Here is a 24,796-nt window from a genome sequence, read left to right as displayed (position 1 = left end):
CTTTCTCCATCTGTTGGCTGGATTTGTAAGCTTTGTCTCATTCAGATCCTATAATGACCTACTTGTTTCCACTAGCTGTACAAACCAAATTCTTTTAAATTTATCTCACCAGCATGGACTTGTAACAGACCGCTTGCTATTTCCAGCATCATAAGGTATCCCTTGAACTAAACACAAGATACTAGCCTACAAAACTGCAAAAGAAGGCCAGTAAGAACGAGAGGAAACAAAAAGTAATTTTTTCTTGCAATTTACAGTCTGCCTGACCCCACATATACAAAGCGGCAAGCAGGAAATGATGTAAGCACATTAAGAAGCACCCAGACTGATTCCATGATGGAGTCTTAGCTAAGACAAACCACTGGTACTGGGGAAGTAGGTAACATCACACCTTGGGAGAGCTGCTCTACAGACAACTGTTTTCTCACAAATCTCTAACCAATATAACTGCTGTTATTTAAATTACTAGCTCCAGCTTATATAATTAACTACCATGAAGTTTCTCCAGATATTGCCTAACCAGTCGTACCCCTCTTTCTGCCCTGATGCAAATACTGATCCATTACCAGAAAGCTAGCAACATCCCATAGTGAACAAGTAAAATTGAGAAAACGCTTTGAAAATAGCTTTAAATGCAATTCCACTAATACGGCATTAGTTTAGCAAAGATCACTTCATATACAAACTGTATAAGAAAAAAAGTTTCAACAATGCATTGAATGAGTCCATATTCACATTTTTCTTTTGCATACTGTAAAACAACTCATGTAGGGCACCAGAAAAGTTTTCCATGTTGAGGTCCAGCTGAATGAGTGCACATTATGGCTAGATGATGGATGGGGAATTTCCTGTTTCAGTACAATGCATTCTGTATTAAGCTATATGTAGAGTGGGCTAAGAGACAAAGTACTTCAGACAAAAAAGAACAAATTTCATGCAGGAGTTGATGATATTTATCTAGCAATACTCAACCTATCTAGAGTATTTTTGAGTTCAAACTACGATAAAGAGGACTGGGAGGTTTGCTGTCTGTTAGGTACAGGAGAGCATAAAAAAGGTCAATAAAATTTGTTGTGCCACCATCTTCAGATAAGGACAGGTAAAACACGGAGGATAGAAATAAGACTGCTGTTTTCACATTGAAAGTTATACAATATACACTAATTTAAATTCAAATTGCCACTCTGTCAACTAAAAGCATGATCAAATGATATAAATCATTCTCCCGTAATACCACCAATCCTTATGAAGGTTAAAAAGAAAACTAATTTCAAATACTTCAAGTAGTTTGTGAAATACTGCAAAAATATTGTTTAAATTAATAAAAGTCTCAGTTTTCATATGTAATTTCTCATCCAAACAAGCTTCATAGCGTATATCCACTTTAACCAACAAATGGAGTACCTGCAATATAGTGCTCTATTCTAAATTATGTAACATTCTTAAGAAAGAAAACCCTACAAAACAGAGGATAAAGAATCAATACAATCCTTGAGAACTATCTACATTTCTAGAAAGTTTTCTAGGAAATTCTCAGACTCTGTCTCTACCATATATTGCTATATCCTACGTGTTTTGGAGATGGGAGGGAAAACATGCACTGAATTTACAAAGAAAAGATATTAAGCTTTCTACAGAATCAAATTATTTATTATCTATGGAAACAAGAAAAAAAAAAACCTACCTTGTAATTCACTTTTAATAAGGCAACTTTCCATCATATATAATAGAACTGTGACCATAATATCCAACAGCTGACATTCTTCTGTTACTTGGCGTGCAAGTTCTTCATTGCTGAACAACTGAACACTGATATGCACAATTCTGTTAGACATAGTGTCTGATTCATGGCTTTTCTTCAGTGTTTTCATAATAAAAGCATAATGCTGAACAAAAGTTTTGGTAAAAGCAATCTGAAAATTATGAAAAAAATGATGTTAACAAGCACCATTCCTTTCATTATAAAATACTCTCTTACAAAAGTACTATTAGTACATCCTTGAAACACTAAGTTACCATGGCAAACTAAAAACTGATGGTCCCATGTCTAGTTTTTCCCGAAACACTACACATGAAAAGACACATCTATGAAGAGGGGTAACTTCCAATATTAAGTAACCCTAAAATCCAATTTTCTCATTATATACATACTACAAAGAGAAAAAAAAAACACAAACACAAATGTTGAAACAAGAAATGTAAGGTCACAGCATACCTGTGAAAGTAATAATGTTCTAAAATTTATCTTTTTTTTCTTTAACATCCTAAAACAGGGTGTAATGTCACAAAGTGACATACTGCAAACAATGAGATCAGTAGTAACTAATAAAATGGCAGTAACTTGATCACTTGCAATCATCTACCTATGGAGTAAGGTTTTCACTCATCTGTCAAGGATGACATTTTAACACTGAATTTCATCTACTGTCAGAGTATTCTATTTCTTTTTAATAAATTGTTATTAAAAGCTTTATTTTTTTTAAGTGCTTTCTCCTAAATAACTGAATCATCAACAAGCTTTGCTATTCACTATGCAACTGCTGTTTCCAAAATCAGATCATTATTGAAATATATCGATTGATACGTATGAGTCTTGGAACAATTTCTGGACTGCCCCATTAGCCTTCACTTGCACTGTAAAGCAACCTCCTGCACTGCACATACACGTGCTCATCTGCCAGTTCTGAAATCATGTTTCACTCAGTACTTTCAATTTCTGAATTAACACCATCTGGACATCCTTTGCTTAAAAGGAATAAAAAGTACAAGTTACACACCATTGAAAATTTTCATCTCAGAGTTTAATATCCCATGTCTATTCCTTCTGGAAGTATTCATCTTTTATAAACACAAAATAAGACATTTTAAATCCACCCTAAGGCAGTTATCACTACACTGTACACAAATCACTACTTCATTTTTACCTGTCTCAGATTCTGCACTTCTACATTTTTTATTATAGCACTATCATGATAACATAACACTGCTGTTGGGCACAAGGATGGCTTCTTACAGCAAATATCCTTAAAAATAAAGATCAAGTTACTGATGTAAAATAAACAAAACTGAACAGGATATTACTGCAGGGAACAACACTACATTGTCGAACTTACCCTGCTTTATCTAGCCCAAAATGATGGAAACTTGTATAATATTTGAAAATGCCTTCTACGTACAGCACCTAGCACAGTGGTGATTATTTTTAGCTACAGCCTCTTGCAGCAAACACTTAGCAATGTATTTGCAATATACTACCTAACTTGCTCAGTTATTACAACAGCATTCTGGCATTTCAACCTAGAACAACCTATCATATAATTTGTTTTAAATTAAGGCTCGATACAACTGCAATCACTGGCAATGAAATTTAAAACAAACAATATTTATAACAACAAAACATTTAAGCTATTAATCTGGTATTTTAAGTTAGTATATTAATGCTATGATCATTATTTACTATTAAACTCCAGCAACACTAAAATACAACATGCATTTTAGCAAAGCAATTCCATGTTTTTATTTTCCATCACATTATTTCTTCACAATGTATTACATTTAAATAGGATTCTAAGGTTACATCATGTAGGGACTACAAGTTGATTGCAAAAAAGGTCCTGCTAAGCCAATTGCTTGATTTATTTAAATAAGCACACATCAAATCTTTTTACGCCTTACGTCTATAATGAATTTCTGAAAGTACTGTACTATCTACACAGCTTAATGCCATAGTCCTTAACACACTTCAACAAAGAAAAGGCATAAGCTTTACCCATATGTTCATTCGTAACTTCAACAAACACAGCTCCTTCTAATTTTGAAAGAAAAGAAAATAAAGCAATTCCAGAGGTTACAATGCTGAAATACTGTAGTAAACTGCAGCCCATATATTAGAATAGCAAGAGTGTGGTAAGTCAGTCCAACTACTTCAACATCCTGTCTTTGAGTGGCTAACACTGTATAGACAAGAGGATGATATGGAATGAAGTAAAAATGCAGATATGGCATAACTCATCTTTCCAAATAGTCATTCAGCTTCCAACCATTTGCAAGTAGTGGCTTCCCAAGACATATGTGTTTTTTGCATATTTAATTACCTTCTCTGATTGACTCTGTATGATCTTGCACAGCCTCTAGATTTGTAGCCTACGCAAAAACAAAGCTCTTTTTTTTCCATCTCATCTTTCCTCTTAGCTGCTATTCAACAATCCCAGAACTTTCAGGAGCCTAACATCAAACCCCTGGCTCAGTTAGAGAACTTGCATCTCCCATGCTGCCACATGAGAGTTGTGCTGAAGTTTAGTTTCCAATAGAAAAACCATTCTACAGAATTTGAAGAACGGCACATCCACAAATTGGTGAAGTCCTATTGCTCTGACTTCCTCAGCGTTCAGTATGGGAATGCCTGAAGACGCACAATTTCTACTTCTCCATTTCTTCATTTTCTTTATTCCAGATTATAGCAAGGCTCCACTCTTGCATGTTTTACACTCTTCCACGAGTTCACTGTTTATAGTCAACCACTTCTTTTCTTTCTCCTGGAAGGTCCGTTCTATTTCTTTTGTTTTTCTTCTTGCGGAAACCTTGACAATACAAAAACACATCTAATTTCTTGGAAGCTCCAGTAAGTTTCTCTTTTACTTTCTTTCTCTTCAATTGTAAATCTTCAAAGCCTCAAATGTCAGAAAGTGCCAGAAGGGATGCCTCAGGCACAAATCCTGTAGGGCAAAGACCATAGAGCTATTAACTCAGTGTTTTAGCCTGCCATTTTCAACACCTCTTCCCAATACTCAAACCCTAAAAGGGGTTTGTTTTCTTATTTAAAAAGAAAGTTGTGCAAACAGAGATTGCTGGTGTTTCACTGACTCCTGTGCAGGGTATGGTGGAGTCAGTCAGCTGCACTACCTTTATGCTGGCGATTAGAGATTTCAGCAATTTCTGAACGTGTACAGATAGCCAGCCCTGCGTCTACGTGTCTGGCTAGCTCACTCAATTTATCAGAAAACCAACCTTGCAAAATAACCCTGATGGTTTAATAAACTAAGTTAGCTCAGAAAAAAAAAATAAAAAAAAAAATCAAACAAGTTGCCACAACAGCACTGCCAGAAAAAAAGTAAGACAAAGTACACATGCTAAAGATGAAATGGGAGAAAGTAGCAGAAAGCTGAGAAATCACATGAAAGTTCATATCCCTACAGGCATTTCCTGCTCTGACTTTGCTTACTGTTGAAAAACACCTTTCAGATAATCACAGCAATTAAAATAAACAGATTCTAAGAGATTTGAAATAACTAGGGTTCGTGCTAATATTAAGTTTATATGTAGGAACTGAGTTAACTGCTGTTTAATCAAACACAATATTAACTTGGTAACAAAACAAAAGGAACGTTTAAATAATCCTTTTGTCTGAACATGCAGTATGGTGGCTGGAAAACAAATTGCTTCCATATAAAAGGTTGCAACCACTAGAGGAAACGAATATACCACAGCCTCCATTCCTAGTACACAATGAATGAAGATTATGAAAAACTCATTGAAGACTGAGGCTTCTTGCCACCAGAAAAGTGATCCTAAGATCATAAGAAGCTGTAGTTATTACTTGGTATATCATAAAGATAAATGTATCAATACTTACCAGATTCCTCCTCATGCTGCTAGCAGTTGGGTATTTTCATAGACAGGCAGGACTCTAACTAGCAAAGGATCAGGAGAACTGGGGGTCCACAAGGGTCTCCAAATATCAAGAAAAATTCAAGCTTTATGGCAAGGGATATTCAGTCAAAATGTCCTTACATCTTCTCAAGTGTTAGTTGAATCCAAGACCAAGATGGATCTAAGCTAGAATCCCAAATCAAAATAATGTCTCGACATGCACAGAGCATAACTTTAGATCCATGTTTTATCCTTTTCTTTCTTGCAAGTTATCTTCATATCCTTTATGCCGATACAAGGTTTCAAGGGGCACAAATGCAGCACTACACCAATACAAAGGAGCATTCTTGAAGCAATCTTCATGCCTGGACTTCAGGATTTCTTGATCTTTGCCTCCCAGCAGGAATTGAGAAGGTCCAAAACTTTAGCATGGCTCAAAGGTATGACGTGATCAGAGCAAAATGTTAAGCCTCACTGCTATGTATACTAGGTCTTGGAACATGTAGAGCAAACAACCAAGCCTGGCTGTGCACCAAGATTTAAAACAGGAAGATGACATCCCGTCTCCGTGACTCCAAGCCAGGAGACACTTGGTATGGACAACTGCAAAGCTCTGCAAGGAAACAGCTTGAAAGCTGCCAGAATATCCTAGGGCATAACTGAAGCAAGTATACTCACACTGTAAAGGCCTTCATGGAGAAATCACTGCCTACTACAACAGTTGCAACAGGAATTAAGTCACCACAATAATTTACCAGTTGTACCACACTATAGAGTCACTTAGTGCTGAGCCAAATCTTCCAACTGATAAAAATCCAATTTACTACGTAAAACAAACAAACAAAATCCTGTACTTGCAAACGTGAACTAATAGCCACAAAGGAAGAACAGAAGACAAGAACGAAAATTAATGCTGCTGCTCCAAAATCATCAGTCTTTTGTCCACATCTCTCTTCAAGCACTATACACTCTAGACTAACAGAATACTCAAAACAAAGTAAAAGATCTGCATTATTTTACTGCTTCGTATTCACATATAAACATATGTGGCTTCGTGCAAGGCATAAAACACTCTAAACATATAAGAAAATGATGTTTCAGTTTGAATGAACTAAGACAAGTACCTTATAATCTTGATCTGGCAGCATGTTGAGTAAGAAAGTCACCATCTTCTGTGGAAATTCATATTTTATCGTCCAAAACAGTAATTCTTCTAGGAAACATTTATGCTTCAAAACATCCATGATAGATTGATCTGCATAAAAGGTTTGAGGAGAGGATGTGTAATAATTATGTCATAATTTTTATCAATAACGATAATGCAGTTGCAAAATCAGACACACAACTAACAAAAATTTAACCTCTTAGTGCACAATTTTTTTTTTCAGAAACACGGGGAAAAAATGAACATAGCCAATACTACGTAATGCAAAATCTTTAGGACTAAGGAAGACCTCCTAGAGAAGTCAATGAAGTTTTCAGTACAATTCTACTACAAAAAAAAACAGTCCAATCTTTGCTGATTGCATTAAACCTTATTGCCTTACTGCAATAGCTCCACCAATTTTAATTAATCACAGCAACCTGTAGTCACTTACTCAAGGGAAGCACTTAATAACGTTCACCACTACTAAGCTAAGTGAAAACAGCAAAACATCAAAAGACCATTTATGGTTAAATGGTTAAGTTTTAATCTCCTAACAACACTTCTATTTGCAGAACTCTAAACAAGCTAAATAGAAGCAATAGTTTATTAGCCATTTTTATTTTAAAGACAAGGTAGGTATAACCCTAGAAAATTACCTATCTTAAGTCAATGAGGGATCTCTTTTCCCCACCCTCGCAGTTTTTGTTTCATTTGTTACTATAAAAGCCAGCATAATGCCCTGATCAGACAGTATACGAGACAGTCCCATCTTTCCCCTTTCAACTCCCAGCTGCTCACTCTGCCACCTTGTTCATGTTGACAGCACTCATCTGTACATCCCTGTGGAGTACCTACAGAGGAATCAGATCATCTTTCCATTTTGTCAGCCAAGTTTTCAAGGAGATTAGTTTCCCAATACAGTTCACTGCAATACTGCACAAACACTAACCTCTGCTAGAATAAACTGTTCATAAAGCTATGGCTTGACAAGAGCGTTAATTAACATCATTGAAAAGAAATACTAAAATACAAAGCCTCATTATCATCATTCTTCATTACTTATTTATGTTTTAAAACTACAACAGGAATTGTTCACTCCCATAACATACCATTTTCTATAGCCTGGATATTATTTCTTTGTAACTAGAAATCAAATAGACCTGAGGACAGACCCCTCCGCACAATATCATGTATCCCAATGGGACTTTACAAAGTGCTTTCATCAGCACAGATTCAAAAATGCTCAATCTGGACATCTTCTAGCCTTGAAGACTCACCACTCCACTGAGGTATGACAGCTTCAAGGACTGCACAGGATGACTTTGTGCCTACTAGTTAAACAGCAATCACCTTCATTTTCCACCATTACCAAATATCAGAGTTCCACTGTCAAGTGACCAATCAGTGCAAAACATCTCAGGAATTGCGAAAGATTGTGAGAAATAGTGAATAATTTAAATTTTAGGGATCTTCTCAAGACTCTAGCAAGCCACACGAAGAAGAGAGTACTTTATTCAATATATTCTACAAGCGCTGAAATAAAAAATTACCTTCACACACTCATTAAAGACGTTATAATTTTTACAAAATATTTTGTAAAGTGTTACATATCACCTACTGCAGCAAATGTGTGATGATCGTTTACATTTTCTTCCTCGTCTCTTGTTAAGAAATTACGTGTGTCAATGTACTGCCCATGAAAGCTTGATAGCCATGCAGACTGAAGTCCTCTGTCCACAGAACAGACAGCACAGGTTTAGGTACATTCCAAGTGCCCCTGAGTGAGAACACCGGGCATGAAGACAAGTGAGGCAACACCTTATCTGTCACTGATGTGAAGCTTTCTCTGACGTGTACCACAGTTGTACAGCGCATATTAGTTGTTTTATACAGCAGCTTCAGTCAGGGACAGAAGAATATATATCCAATTACACCTGCTACAGAATTTAAGTAGGCAGAATGCTGTTACCCAACTTGGAAAATTTGTCAAGAACTCTGGGACTAAAGCTCCCACTCTTGTGAAAAAAAGAAAGTTTTATCACAATTTTAAATTTTCTTCAACAAATTAAAGAAGTAGTGCCTGTGGGTTTAAAACTGTCCTAAACTTCACATATTTCAGATGGATGCAGGTTTTAAAACAGAGTAACAAAACGTCTCTCAATACTCAGTCACACACCTGTATCAATGACACCTCAGGATAAAAACCACATTTTCTTTAAAGAAACCTTTTATTCCTTCCCAGTGCCACAAAAGACTCCGCAGCCTGTTTTAAACACCTTCATGGAATATATGTCTTAGTGTACCAAGACATCCCTGGTATATACATAACCCCCCAATGAAGACAGTACCGCTGAAGACCTAGGATGGGAAAGGGAGTGTGCTTATATGGAAAAGGTAAATCTGTTTTTATTCAATACTCAGTTTTCTAAAATTTTCTTTTCATACTCTTATTTTATACCATATTGGACATAAAATATGAATACTGAAAACTTCAGAAAACTATTCAATATTTAATAAAAACAGATACTCACCCTTCCCCCACTGGCAGACTCCCTCCTCTGGGGCTGATACTAGGAGCTACCAACACCATGAGCACAGTCCATGTTGGGATAACTCAGAGGGGGGAAGACTACAATCCTGGGGGGAAATCAAATGTTGCATTAAAGAACCACTTTTCCTGAAATGCCACTGCTCATACTGTTTTTCAGATGGAGGACACTTCTAAACATGGGCTTCCTCCCTGCCCATTTTCCATAATCAATCATTACGCATCAGAAAAAGGACCATCTTTTTCTTGCATTATCTGACTAACTTATCTTTTAGGACTTAACAGTCTAAGTAAGAGAGCTTTCCTGGGATGTCAGTAAAGTTCCTGCAGTTCTCCATATCTACCACATTTTTCATAACATCATTAATCTGTCACATTTCTGATTCATTCTGAGTCTCTCTTATCCCTGCTTATAGTCTCTCTTATCCCTGCTTATATAAACATGTATTGCTGCAGTATGCAGGAACCAAGGTACCTCTGCCTGCAGAGCCTTCATGATCTTTCACATATCATTGCTTCACCTCTCAATAACACACCTGCCCAAACATTTAGTTCTCTGCTTTTCCAACTTTCCAATCTCTTCTTAATTCGAGCTGAAAACACTAGAAATAATCAGTCTTCCTTTCCTATAACCCTCACAACACTTTCATATCTGTTTATTGACTTCAGGAATTTCTGCATTTCAAATTCAAGTTCCAAATCTTCACTTCAATACCTTTACAGGAATTTTTTCAACTTTCACCATCACAACAGAACATTTTCACCCAAATGTTCTTTTCTCAAATCTTGCAGTTTCTTTCTGCTTCTGATGACAGTCTACTAACACCCTCATAAAAAAAAATAAATATTAAAACACTTCACTTTTTAGCACAAAAACACAAAGGAAAAACACGAGATAAGGCTACCTCGTCTCTAGCCTACATTCACTCTTGAATTAGAACTTCCACTGACCTCAATGAGAGTGCTGTTCATCTTGGACTAGAAATTGTACAAAGGATTAGTTTCAATCTAGGAAAATAATGAAGTAGTTTCAAAGGAGACTTCATCCGCATATCTTTTCTTAAGCATGACTAGAAAAACATTACAGAAAACCAGCCAGAACCAGAGAGAACCATTCTTGCCTGGCTGAGAACATAATCACATTGTACAGTGGCATAATGAAAAAAATTGTCAAGAACAAATACACCAAAAACCTGTTTGCCAAGATGTATTCTGGTCCTGCCTGCCACACAGTGAAAATAGAACGAATTGTTAGATGCCAGCTTACAACATGGAAGTGACAAAACAGTTGGTCAAAGTCCCAGAAAGTGATACTCACTCCCAAGAGAATTTGAAGTTGCAAAGTCGCACTGTTTCAGTCGCTATTCTTTTTTAGACTATTATGTTTAATGCTTGCCACATGCAGCTCCACAGTGCTTGGGAAGTGATTGAATATCCCTAGATAATTCTTTAAGATAGACACAAAGCAAATATGATACACTGAAATCAGTACTTCATAAATACCTTTGGTGGTGCTGCTTAGTTTCACCCTCTTGCGCTTGCCCACACCTTGGCTACCATCCTGGTCCTCCTGGGGTAGAGGAAGAGTTTAAAAAGTTGATAACTGTATATTTAGAATTTTATTGCCAAGAGACTATACGCTCTCAAAATCCTGGTTCAACTATCAAGCTAAAACAGAGATGCCCTGAATATACTCTTACCACAAAATACTTTTGCTGTTTACAGGAACCAAGGGCTCAGTGCAACTCATTAGGGAAAACAGTTCTTTAAACTGTTCTTTTTCCCCCCTACAGGCAACATTATCATCTGCAAGTTCAGACAACTTCATCTATTTCAATAATTTTGTCAGTTGGTTGCTTTGATTTCTGGAACTGGTTGCTACAAAAATGTTTAATTTAGCACTACAAATTTTCTAAATGTTGCACATCCAAGGTTTTATTTTACTCATCAATGAGGATTCTTTTTGTTTGTTTCCTAAAAAACTTATCAGCTAACACTTCGACTTGAACACTTCGAAGTTGGCAACACAAACAGATGGATATTTTCTAATCAATACAAAGTTTTGTTTCAAGAATAAAGTCTTTTTGACACTTTTAAGAGACCAATTCTAATTGCTTGTTTCCTACAGAATAAAGCAAACACTTTACGCAGGCACTTGTCATCTGAAGCTCTCAATGCACTCTGCAAACAAAACAGCAAAGGATCCAAAATGCAATGCAAGTTAAAAACATCACCACCACTTCACAAAATCTAACACTTAAAAAAATAATGTGACATTAGAGGACTACATTAAAAATTGTGTTTCTCTTTTCTAATGATAGCAGTCCCAATGAAACTCTGACATAAACAATTTCTACAGGTACTAATAAAATGAGAGAAAATTAATGCAAGTATGTATGGCTAAAAGTAATCAATCAATATCAACCTTCTCTAATTAAAGGTCCTACTTCAGTTCTGAATTTCAAGAGGGATTGTAAAGAACACAGAACATAAGAAGAAACTATTCTTCACTGGGGAGAAAAATTATTCATATTTTATATGTAAGGATAGACCAGAAGCATCATGTTAAGGAAAGATCTGAATTTCTCCTCATCTCTTCAGTACCTCCATCTAAAAAATCTGTAGCCAACTTTTAAGATTTTGAACATTTGAACTCTTAGATCTACTGTGTTCTTTGTGAACACATGTTACTTCTGCACTCAGGAGGCAGTCAGTTGTCAGCACGTTGTCACAGATCACCGCCCCACACTAGAGAGGCCAAAGGTGCCAAACAAAAATCAAACCTGATAGAGATCATGATACTACTGCTGGAAGAGTCTGCAATTTAAGTCTCCTGTCCTGAAGACAAGGAATCAAAATTCAAATTCGAATCAAAAAACACCTTGTTTTCACCCACTTATTACACAAAAATAGTACCAGAAATATATGCAGATTTGCTTTACATAACAGAATATTTAACAATATGCCTAAGGTGTGCCACCCCTGTCCAAATTTCAAATAATAAATTTTATGTAATATCAGATACTATTTTATAAAATGGTCTAATTTTTGTACTATTACGTTAAACATACAAAGTTGTTGATTGCAATTTTTAACTAAGTAATATGTTATTTTAGCGTTCATTAAACTACAATGATGCCAAAATGAGATATCCAATACAGTTATCCATCAGTGTAGTCAAAGTGTTCACGGACTGGGTTTTATTACTTGGAACATGTTATTCTCTTAAATAGGAAAGGTTTAGAAACGGTCTTTTTTTCTCCTCCTTTTGTACGAAGGAAGATACAAAGGCGGAAAAATTAATGAAGGAAACTAATGGCAAGTTGTCTCCAAAATATCACAGGTTGGAACACAAATCATTTTAAAAATAAAGCACAAAATATACCTATACCATTTTAGGGGAAAAAAATAAAACCAAAAAACCCACCCACATCTCAGCATAAATTCATCCATCCAATTCATTTTTAACTTAGAACCATCTACTATTGTAGAAATTAAGCCAGACGCTGAACTGTGCAAAACTTTTCAAGTTACTTAATTCCCTAAGGAAGCACTACTTTAATTCATATCCTTAATAATCTAGCTCTTCATTGGTGAAACAATGCTCCTTTTAGAACTCACCTCAAAGGAAAGTACACTAGACTTTCTAGATTTATCTTAAATATCAGAGAAAGAAAAATCAGAAGTACTCTTGCTACGTTTCTAAATTCAAACACAGCTTTACTCTCCTATAAGAGATTATATTAGAGCATAAAAGAAGCTCTAAGTAGCCTTTGTAACATATGGGAGTAACAGAGGGAAGAAAGAAATTCTATTGTTTTATGACTTCTCTTTCTTATTTCTCTAATAAGCAACTCTCCAGTAAGCTTTTCTCTAGTATGCATTTCACCGTCCACCTGCCTAGTTTTATTTAGGCTTTTTGAGTTTCTTTTCAGTAATTCACATTTGCTAAGCAGACCACAATTATAAAAGATTTTTAAAGGCATAAAAAGCCATCTTTCTTTCAGCGATGCTACTGAGATTTACCTATGTAGGCTATTCCAGTACCATATTTATAGAATGTTTCCTCTTTGTTGTTTTGTTTCCTACAAAAAGCCTCAATATTATTTTAATTGCTTTCTATTTTATGTCAATGGAATTTTATTGAAAATAGAAAAGGAAAAATCCAGAAGCGCAAATATACATTAAAGATCATTTAAATTTTTAGTACTTATTGGTTTTACCTTCAACTTTACTTCCTCATTCTTTTTTTCCTTTTTAATTTCTAAATGGAAGCTTCAAAACAGAAACTTGTGCTTTTTTTTTTTTTTAATAAAAGCATCTTAATAACATAATTAAGATTTTAATGTTGATCCCAGGTATGTGAGCATGTATGGAATTTCCATTCAGGTAAATCACATCTGCAGTAATATGGTAAAATATTTACATACAATAAATGGTTATTCACATCCTGGAGATCAGAAAAAAGACTCTCCAGAAAGCAGGCATCTGTAACCGGCAAGCTGTAGTGTAGTTGCCGTAAAACCTTCCTCATTTATAAATAAATTATATTTGCCTTAAAACTTACCCTGATAAAAAATTCTTTCTGCCTAACATACATCTCTGTCTCTACCTCTATCTTGGACATCTTTCCCAAAAGTAGAGTGTTGCTGACATCTGATCTCTCTTCAGACTCTTACAAGTTCAGATTACTCTGCTGTTCCCATTACTTCCAGAGGTAAAACACCAGGAAGGATACTAAGTCATTTAAAGTTTAATCAAAAACACTACTTGAGCATATTAACATTAACTTGAACTGCCTTTTTAATTCCTGGGCTTTAAAAGTGATGTTGCTAGCAGTCTTTTGCAAGTTTTTGTTTGGTTTTGTCAAGCAATGGTGAAAAAACAACAAGCGATACTTTGAAAATGCCAAATTATAAATAGCACTGCTGAAAGCATACCAGATGCTGTTGTGCCTGTGACAGAGGCAAATACGTCATACAACTGTTTCAGATACACACAAGCAATTGTTTTTACTTCAATTACTGTTCAGAGAATTCAAAATAAGCAGAACTTCTATGAAAAGTTATACTTAACATTCTTTAAAATTAGTTATACTACCCTACCATATGTCTAAGAATCAGTCTGAAGGCTTACTAGTTGAAATTAAGATTTAAATAATGGGGGGGGGAAGGGCAATGAAGAAATTGAAAAAGTAATCCCATGAAAATTTAACTTCCCACATTAAGTTCCACTTGTTTATTGTATCTCAGTATAGGAGATTCCCTCCTTTTTACTCCCACACAATACACACAATATGTTTGGTAAATAAGGTCAGGTCTACACATGGGAATTTCTCTGCAGATAAATTCTCACTACTGCTATCACCAGTTCACCTGGATTCTCAGGTACCAAAAGCTGCTAACATCATTCTGAACATCACATGCTTTAAATTTGCTTTAATCAAGCCCCATTTACTTGATAGCGACTTTTGAACTACTTAGACAAGTTTCTTCTATATTACTTATATAAATTGAACTGAAACAATATTAGCAGAAATAAGGATTTTTTCCAAGATGTCATTAGGGCATGAGATCTGTTCCTTTACATCTCCATTATTTCCAATTACTAGAATGGAGAGAATGTAGTAGACAGAAGAGTAAAGGTTTGCAGAATTTGGCTGCAAGCAATTTCTCCTTTTAATATTCTGTTGCAGTTTGTTATATTCTTTAATAACAGTCTCACCTCATCTGAAGAATCCCCTTGTCCTGATGTTGCTGTAGCACCTGCTAAACCTTTTGAAATAAGAAAATTTAGAGATTCCTTTCATAAGTCTTATACTGAAAGAAGAATATTTTATGATATTTAATTAACCAGTATGAAATGGAAAAACATTAACTTTCTAAAAAGATACACAGCACTGGACTGAGAAACTGGGGTCAGATTTCCAATAAATACTCAGAATACAAAATCTGGGTGGGATTTGCAAATATGTTCAATTGCAAAACTTCAGTGTACTGAGTTAGAGACATGTTCTTTCAGAAATTGCAAAAAATCTCCAACTGCCTTCACTGATCAACAAATTCCACAGCACTTTTGTAGGAACAGGTCATTTAACTTAGTTGCAATGACAAAATTCCACTACGAGCAATTTCATCTTGCCTACTCAAATTCCACTAATTCCACAATAGGAAAATGATGCTTAGTATTTCAGAAGTGAACATGTTTAGTTTTGTTGACAGAATAGAATCCTGTAATTTGCTGGTGCACTAAGTAACAGTTAATTCCACAAGTTTCATTATGACTTGCCTTTAAAACAAGGTAAAATATACATATATTTTTAATATACGTAACAATAATCAAGTCTTATCTTAAAATATGTTTTTACACAAACCTTGAACAGCTAATGTGCTAGTACCAGCTCCTTGTTCCTGCATGCCACATGTAAGTTTATCCTCAGGAAATGCCAGTCCGGAGCCTTTCAAAGCAATGAGGTACTTTTCATGACTTTTCTTTGCACATGCATTCTCTCCAACACCTTGAACACATATGTAAAACAGCGTTACAGTACAACAGCTACCTGGTTCATATATATTATACCTTACGTTCTGTCTTGGTCTGTGTTTTAATAAGCTGTACAATTTTGAGAAGTAGACTCTAAGACGTTTTTCAACTCATAAAACAAAATCCAAGAGACCAAAGACTCTCAGTTTTTCACCCTCCAATTTGGTGTTTTCTTCTAAATGATATACTTAATTTTCATTTTAACAGCATTGCCACCATTAACACCACAGGAGAAATAAAAACAAACAAACAAACAAAACCCCCACACATTTATTTTGATATTTCAAACAAGACTGGGGGGGAGGAAGGACCTAAGATTTCCAGAGGACAGGAACTATAATGACAATACTCCATATATAAATTCTGACAGTTGGAACTTTTCTTTCGAAGTTCCAGTTTTGGCAGCTTCAATTAACAAAAATTATTCAAAAAAGATATTACGACTCAGAACAGTCTGATGAAGGCAAGTCACACCGTATGTTTTGGATATAAAATTTACGCAAAGAAATTGATTGAAGAAAAAGTGTTCTATAAGGAAAAGATAAAAACCTGATAGTTTGCTCCTCTAAAGTTTAAGGAAAATAAATCATGAAAAAGTTGCCAGCACCCTTTCAGATATACACCTTTCACACCCCAAGCTAGAAGTGCAGGTTCTACTTTACTATCATCTTCTTTACTATCCAGACACATATTCTCTATTCCAGAGGTCCAAATAATAAAGCCTTACTTCCTATTCCACATCTCTGTCTCAGGAAATCCATCACATAAGAGAAGAAACGTCACTAAACTTCTCCCATTCAAATACCATCAGACAGGAGCAAAAGAAGAGGATAAAAAAAAGACGATAAAAAAAGATGGCAGGATAAAGGCAACTGCCCCTGCAGTAGCATTTATCCTTTCAAAGATTTAAAGATTGCTTGTTCAGCTAGCTGCTGCCAAGCTACAATAATTACTATTTGTTCCTTACCTATGCAAAGGACTCAAAAATGATACCTTCTAATTACAAGAAAACAAGACAGAGTTAGTTTATACTGTTTGGGGTGGGGCAAAGGGGAGAGTGTTAAGACTGACTACCCAACATTTTTAGATTCACTGTTACTTAGAACAGGATAGAACAAATAATTGCTTGTACAGGATTGATTATTTTTAAGAAAAAAAGCTTTTCACAGAAGTGCAGTACATATGATGACCTTCTGCTGTTCAAGTCTCCTCCAGTAACCTCTGTGAGATCAGATCCCAAAATATAATACACATGTCCCACTTCCAATAGACACAATGCATCTTATTTGGCAGCAGTAAGCTACCATGTTCACTTCACTTTAAAGTGCGTGGATTTATTGCAAAGACCCATTTGAAATGATGCCTCTTTATACTGTTATCTGGGACACAGAAGGTAAGTGATCTGCTGCTGTATAGGTCTTAATACGAAATGCTTCCAGTTGTTGCTAAAACCCATCCCTGTTCTATCACCAATAAAATATATCCTTAAAAACATGCATTTTTCTGGAGTTTCTCAAACTAGATAAAAACATGCAGAGCTGAAGTGATAAAACTTGCACTCTTAAAGTCTTCACAATTCAGAAATTTAATTACTAGAAATAACACAAACATACCGGAGCTAAGATCTTTGTAGAACTGTTGGCTAGTCAAAACCTGTGTAAGAACTGATCGCATTGCTCCTCCCATTTTGGTCAAATCTTCTAGAAAGGAAACATGAGGCTCCAAAACCAGGAGGATTTTATGAAGGTCTTTCTCTGATGGTAGATCAAGAGCTGAAAGCCACATAACAAGAACTTTTGGTATAAACATAATGTAAACTAGCCAAGACCTACACAAAGCAAAACAGCTATGACTAACACAAAAGGAATTAGCTTATGTATATAATGCTCTAAAATTCACATGTGTAATCTTGACTTCATTTTCAGGAAGAGCTCAACACAATGCTGGGTAACTAATGTATTTAAGAAGCTCTTCAGCAGAGAACAAAATCAGATGGTCTCACCAGGCAGCAACATGGTTAGGAAAAGATGCACACAATTCAGTGATATAAACTACAGATAGCATGCATGTATTTGGGTATTGTGTCTCATATCTCAAAGCAAGAGCGCAGCATGGTAAAATATGCTAGGGACATGCAAATTTAAAACATACCAGGCTCATTATATCCCTCTCGTAAGTGCTGAATAAGGCTAAAGATGAACTGTGGAAGAACCAATTCTGACATCATCAACAAGTCTTTTGGGACACATGGAACATTTGAATTTGACTTAATCCGGTGTCTTTTACAAAACCTACAACAAATGAGAAAAATGTTAGCCAAGCACAGTTCAGCAGAATTACCATACATTAAGAAAGACACTACTTTTTTCCATTTTCAGAGCATATACTTTTACATTAAAGATAGGGTAGAAACAGTATGCTGAAATTCCAAGCACAATGTCCAAATCCACCTTGTTTCCAAATACAAAGAATTATAGAGTTGCCAAATTTATTTCCCTTCCCAAAGTTAACATATCTAGTTTTATCTCAGACACATTAGAAGCATCTTCCATTTAACAATTACAAGAGCAAGGATTTTCTTCACCTAGACATACCTCCCAATTTCTAGGTTATCTAACTTAAAAAATATTTATCTAAAACAGTTTCTCTTCTTTATTTGAAACAGTCAGACACTGGCCTGATTCTTCAGAACCTCGTTCATAAGATGACTTTTTAATGCCTTTTGACATGAATAAAAACTTTTGAAAGCACTGGAATTCACAGGGTTAGTATTTACTTCAAATGTATACCAACTGAGATTTACTTATCAAAGTCTGATAGAAACACCCTACAAAAACTGCACTAATTGCTTCATTTAAAAATAAAACATTTCTTCTCTGAAGAACTCCTGTTTGGTGGTAGCTGAGGCTTGGCTAATACACGAGGACATGAGGTTGAGCCAAGTCCCATTAGAGCAGACAGAATGATTTCCCACTGACTTAACATAAGCCTGACTCAAGAGCCACTGAATACTTCTCTGCTCCCACTCTATTTTTAGAAGGGGCATTTACCAACAAGAAAGGCGTATTTACCTATGTCAAAGAAGCAGCTAAGAAGGAATAAAGACATCTAAACACACATAATTTAAGAGTACATTTTACTGAAAAGATTCACTAGACTTCACTAGTAATTTTTGAACACGAAGATAAAGAAATTGATTCAGTATCACTGAGATACAGCTTTGTGTGAATATGAAAAAATATTTTCTAGGTTTATTCATGCTTTCACTATATTTGCTATGCTATAAATTCCCTAAGAAGCCTGGTACTCTCTAAAGAGAGCTTTTCCTTGAGGACCATCCAAGTACCACCCTCAAGACAGGAAAGAAATAAAAGAAAAACAAAAAGTGTAGGATTAAAAAAAAGATACAAGAACCCAGTGATGAAGACAGTACCTTCATCTCTGTTTTTACTGAAGTGTGGCTAGCATCTTCACAAGATTTAACACTAAGAGCTTCTCCTGTGCTCTTACCCATTACAGATGAGACATTTCATTATAAAAAGGTAAACAAAGATAGTAGTAGCCAGATGATTTGCTATTGGTATATACAGCCTACCCACCCCCATGGAAAAAAGTCCCTGGGAGAAAGACCTCAGTGATGACTAACAACTTCTGAGTTAATGTACAAAAGGAAGGCTTTCAGTTTTGTCATTCACAAAAGCGAATGGCACTCACAGTCATTCACTTTCACTTCTGTCACCCACATACAGAAATCTGAACTGCCATAAGTCACAGGTCTCACGTTATCTGGGCCGCAATACAGGAGTCTTAAAGGCATTTGGTTTCCTTTTCACCACTACCCTTGTAAGAACAGATCAAAAATAATAATAATACGGGCTTAAAGACACACAAGGAAAGAAGTACTGTGCAGTGTATTTTAAAATCTTTTACTGGTCCTCTCCATATATTTCACATTCAGCCAAAAGACGTGTTTTTACTGGTTCTCATCACAAGCTAGGGAATTACCCAAAGCATCAATCCAGAAAACCAACACTCAGTTACTACTATTTACAAAACAAGGGTGAAGAAATCAGACTGAACCCTTGTCTACAATGTTTGCTTATGAGACTCCTTTATCCTGAACTCTTAAAAACCAACCGAGCCAACCAGCTACACACTGAACACAACAATACTGCCACTGGATGCTACTTCTCAACCCTGAAATAGTGGTCCTCTATTCCACTCCAAACTCCACTGCCTTTACAGGGTGCCGTACCATTCTTCTACAAATATTGACCAAAATACCAGACAAGGGCTTCCAAGATCCTCAGAGTATTAAAACAGATGAAATTATTTTTTTCCACCAAAAGCCATGGCTAACTTCAGTAAAAGGAGAGAATAACACAGTAACTTGCAATTAAATAGAAATCAAAGTTTAACAAGCCATCTTGTCCACATGACCTCAAATATAATTCTTGAAGTTCCTTATGCTGCATTGATATCCTATTTGTACAGCGTGGAGGAACACTTAACATTTACCTAATAGTAAAGAACGCCATGCATTTTTAATATAAGCAACATATCAACTATTGAGCAACCTTCACTTTAGACCTTCCAGGTTCATTTCATTCTCTCATTCTATTTCTGCCTTTAATAGTTCTACTGTGAATTTCTGAAACGTGTTTTAGAGGTGGCTGCAGGTAAAATCACCCCTTTAAGCTGCAGTTTCACAAATGCTTAAGTTGAACTGGGTCAGCCCTGCCACAGTTCTGTCTCTTGCCCTCCTACTTCTTCCAGCACTGCCACTCGACCGATTCTGCCTTAGGCAAGCTCAGGAAGCTAAGCTAGTAGGCAGCTCCTTACTCTTCAAAATACATATATATACACACACGTGCATGCACACACATCAACAGTGGCATTCCACCGAGCCAGCTTAAATCCACTAACACTCACAGACCTGCCTCCTTCACGCTGAAAATCACACTGAAATCGCTAAGTCGTCATCATCCCTTCCCCTGCTCACCTGAAGGGGAGCAAAACACACAGAAGAAAAACCCGACAATGCAGGAGAACCAGCTCGAATTTGAATGTGTATAATGTCTTGCAACCAGCAGATCAGGTAGATACAGGGCTCGCTGTGAAGCCAACTCCTCCACTTCAAAGAAGGGTTTTTAAACTTCCCCAGTTATTAGAGCAGCTGATGAGTGCCTTCAGAAGCAGCCAGACCACACCTTCACAGCTTTTGAACGTTTGCACAGCCGTCCTTACACTACATCCCACAGCATCTCAAGTTTCAGTTGCATTCCAGAAACTTGACATAAGTTCATGCATATACAGAGGAACTATTTTTACCCTCACTTTTCTCTCACTGTTTTGTTCCCTGCCTCCCCGTGTTTAAAAGTCATATGTTTTAAATTGAATCATAAGGCTGTCCATGGTCGCACAAGTCTTATAATACTATAGCACAATAAGTACCTGACTCCAAGAGAAACTTCCAGGCATTCTTGTCTAGGTAGCAATTACTCCTCTGAACAACAGGACCCAAATAAAAACTACAGGAACTTAACTCCTGAGCAATTCAATTCCTAAGCACCAGAAGTAAGCCTGTACCTGATTCTTCAATTCAGCAACAATAAATCATATTTAAACTGAGTTTTTATTCACATTTTAATTTCATGCCATTGAATACAGTGACTCAATGTCATGTAATGTTTCAAAGTTTTCAAACAAAATGAATAGATTTTGTAAATAAGAACCCAAACACTTCAGAAAGAATAAGCATTTTGTCCCAACAGTTAAACTAACAAGCAAATGTTATGCTTACATACACTACACTTATGTTTTTACAAGAAAAAAAAAAAGCAAAAAAAAAAGCAAGATGTTAGATATTTTCTAAGGGCTACAATTGTCTCTTAGTTTTTATGAACTGATGTTTCATTCTTTATATACTGGTAGAGTGTTTATATTTTTTTTCTTCTTTTGCTAATCACATACTACAGCAAATTTTAATTCAGAGCAAAAACAGGATTAGAAATGTGTCTTAATAAAAAAGGACTTTGATGTATTGTAGCCTCGCTTTCTGTAAACCCACTTTCCCATGCCAATTTACATGAAGTTAACTGTAGAAAAGCAGAGAAATAAACTACTCTACTTGTTAATTTAGGCTGTTGGGTTGGTGGGTTTTTTATTCCTCCCCCTAGTAATTCAATTTCAATAGTTAAATTAGTTCTTTTCACCTGCAAAATAAGGTGAAAGATGAATCTACATGGCACTGACTTCAAGGCCGGAGGAGTGACAACTCGCCTGCTGCTGCTTGGAAGGAAAGCCGCAACCAACAGAAGAGTTCAGAGACAAAACCAAGCGTTTGCCTTTCTGCTACATGGGACGCACGGACAAGAAGCAAACCCCAGCAGGAAGATGTCAGTGTAACCCTCCTAACCAGGAAAGCTCCAAAGTAGAGACACTGCTATCAGTAGAGGAGGCCTGTGAAACGTAGAAGAGAGAAAACCCATAAACACCATTAAAGGGCTTCCTCCCAGCCTGTAAGCCTTCACAACAAGCTGTTTAGCTACGCTACTAAGCTAGAAACCAAAGATCAGATACTTGGAAGATATTCTGATCCTTGCAGAATAGGAGGAAGAGAAGCAGTGAGTCACCAGCAGCGCCCTTAGAGCTCGGTGCTCTGCTGAGCTCCCTTCAGCACAGCAAGCTCCCCAGCTAGGACAAACAGCAAACAAAGAGGCTCTGCAGAAGAGCATGTCTATTATCCCCTCTTAGTTCTCAGATGTAAACATCTCATGTAGTAGGTCAAACTATGCTGATTTTCATTAACAGACAAGTACCCACTATCAAACAGTACATTTGGCTATTTCTATCACAAGACCCTAGAATCAGTATAAATGAGAAGGAATGAATTTTTGTTAAATCCACTGTTGAAAGTTGTTAAATTTGAGCATTTCTATAAAAAGTCAAGCAATTCAAAACAGCAACCATCTTCTGCTGCAAAAATATTGTCTTTCTAAAAAGGGCAGATGCTCTGGGATATAATTACAGCATTGAGACTGCATGTAAGTAAAGCTTACATTTACCTTGCTTGATTGAAAAGCCTTAATTTAGACTATTTTAAATGTATTTATACAGTAACAGACACTGCTAGCTAACTTACAAACATAATGCCCATTTGAAAAAGCAACAGCAAAGAGGATATCACAGCGATCACAAAATGCGGCCCTTGCATGTAGAAAGGGCGTCAGTTGCTCTGTTAATGGCAATACTAAAATCATTAGTGTGATCTTAATTCAGCCGTTTGCATGTATGAATATGAGTTCTAACCACAATTTTCAGCAGAAAAAACAGCTTTTTTCAGTTGAGAAGAGATACAGTACTACTTAAACGAGCAGTTAATTTTGTTGTACTGAAGAAGGCAGTGAAGAGAACACTCTTCAAACTCAACTCTGAAAAGAAAACTCTATGAACATTAAAAAAAAAAAAAAAAAAACATGAGGAAATTGTGTTCCAAAGTCTTTCACGAGATGGAGTCTAAAGGTATTACCTCTATTTTTTCCATATACGGACCTAAAAATAGACAAAGATACAAGGCATATTCTAATTCTGGATTCTAATTTTTTTGGATTATTCAGAGTTCTTAGCCTCGCATAGCATTCACAAAGCAGAATTCCCAGATGACTTCAAAAGTAGGTCTGAGACACGAGAACACCAGCAAATGCAATATATGGTCCTGAGCCCTCATCAAATGCATCTCTTGTTGACCTCACTCTTCCCAAACTGTTAGCTTCCATACAGTCTCCCCACCAAACTGCTTTCAGAGTACCATCAATTATCTACCTTAAAGCACAAGGAAACACATGTTCTATTTAAAGAACAAAAAGCAAAGTTTCCAAAATAGAGTCAACAAAATATTTTTCTGACTAAGGAAGCAACTAAATTTTCTTGGGAAAATTTAAGCAGGTCAAACATCCGGCACGCAATACTTAGTCTCACACAGTTCTATGTGACTGCATAGTGCCACACGTAAAAACAACCTTCATTTCCTCAGGATTTGAGTAAGATGCAGCATTTTAATAAAAGCTGTCAACTTCAACGGAAGATGCTGCTTCAGTCAGGCCCCCAACAAAATGCATATATACGTAATCTGCAGTTTTCTTGGACAGGTAAGTGCCCATTAGTTTCATACCAAAGCCATTAACGCTGCAGGCACTGTGCAAAAAGCAGAGATCCTGATGAAGGCAACAGTTAATTATACAGCCCTTGTTAGTGTAAAATTCAAATGGCTCTGCTGCTCAAACATAAACAACATCTACCATTATTGTCAAAGCTAACTGCCAGAACCCTCCATAAAGGAGGGCACCTATGAGACTGTTTTTTAGATCATCTGCAGTTGTCCAATCCCATTGCAGGCTTTTTTTTTTTTTTTTTAATATAAAACTGATATTCTGCAAGTTATAAGGAAGAGTGTCCTAACATCTGAAAGAAACTATATTGATTGTCATTAAGAAAATTTAAGAGACAAAAGTGCCTTGGGAATGTGTTGCCCAAACGTACACCCCAAAATCACATTTACTTTGCTGCCAACAGATCTCCTGACAGCTCCTTGCAGATCAGACAAATAATGCTCCACCCCCTGAAGCAGCAAACTTAGAATCCTGGAGAGCTGATAGGCTCACGAAAAGGATAAAAGGAGCTTTAGAAGTTGGCTGGATCAAAGCAAAGGAACTGGAAGTCAACAATGGTTAGCCCAAATCTAAACAAGACTGTCTGCACAGACTTCCAAAACACCAGTTCTTCTTAAACTGAGCACATAAAGGTATATTTCAAAGCGATAGACAAGTCATACAATAAATAAATCAAATTTCAGACAAGGGATGGTATATACCAGTAATACCAATCTTTAGACTACTGTTCTGTTCCTC

The 24,796-nt window shown here is 36.2% G+C and overlaps 1 protein-coding gene across 6 annotated transcripts in view; it reads right to left on the bottom strand.

Annotated features, from left to right (window-relative positions):
- The window catches only part of UBR3 (ubiquitin protein ligase E3 component n-recognin 3), a 103,651-nt gene that overhangs the window by 72,949 nt on the left and 5,906 nt on the right, over positions 1 to 24,796 (bottom strand). For 4 of the 6 annotated variants that reach the window (XM_068686729.1, XM_068686730.1, XM_068686731.1 and 1 more), the window contains exons 2-8: positions 18,039 to 18,178; positions 17,501 to 17,659; positions 15,718 to 15,861; positions 15,069 to 15,118; positions 10,848 to 10,914; positions 6,774 to 6,904; positions 1,685 to 1,913 (exon numbers count right to left, since the gene is read on the bottom strand). In XM_068686729.1, the coding sequence (XP_068542830.1) occupies positions 1,685 to 1,913; positions 6,774 to 6,904; positions 10,848 to 10,914; positions 15,069 to 15,118; positions 15,718 to 15,861; positions 17,501 to 17,659; positions 18,039 to 18,178 (920 nt within the window). Of the gene's footprint in view, positions 1 to 1,684; positions 1,914 to 6,773; positions 6,905 to 9,327; positions 9,434 to 10,847; positions 10,915 to 15,068; positions 15,119 to 15,717; positions 15,862 to 17,500; positions 17,660 to 18,038; positions 18,179 to 24,796 lie in introns of those variants that run through there. The other 2 variants (XM_068686733.1, XM_068686734.1) reach the window with 2 other exon arrangements.

This window comes from Anas acuta, chromosome 6, assembly GCF_963932015.1.
Source record: "Anas acuta chromosome 6, bAnaAcu1.1, whole genome shotgun sequence".
NCBI classification, from domain to species: domain Eukaryota; kingdom Metazoa; phylum Chordata; class Aves; order Anseriformes; family Anatidae; genus Anas; species Anas acuta.
Note: the sequence above shows the minus strand (reverse complement) of the source record. Positions and strands in the feature narration are given on the sequence as shown.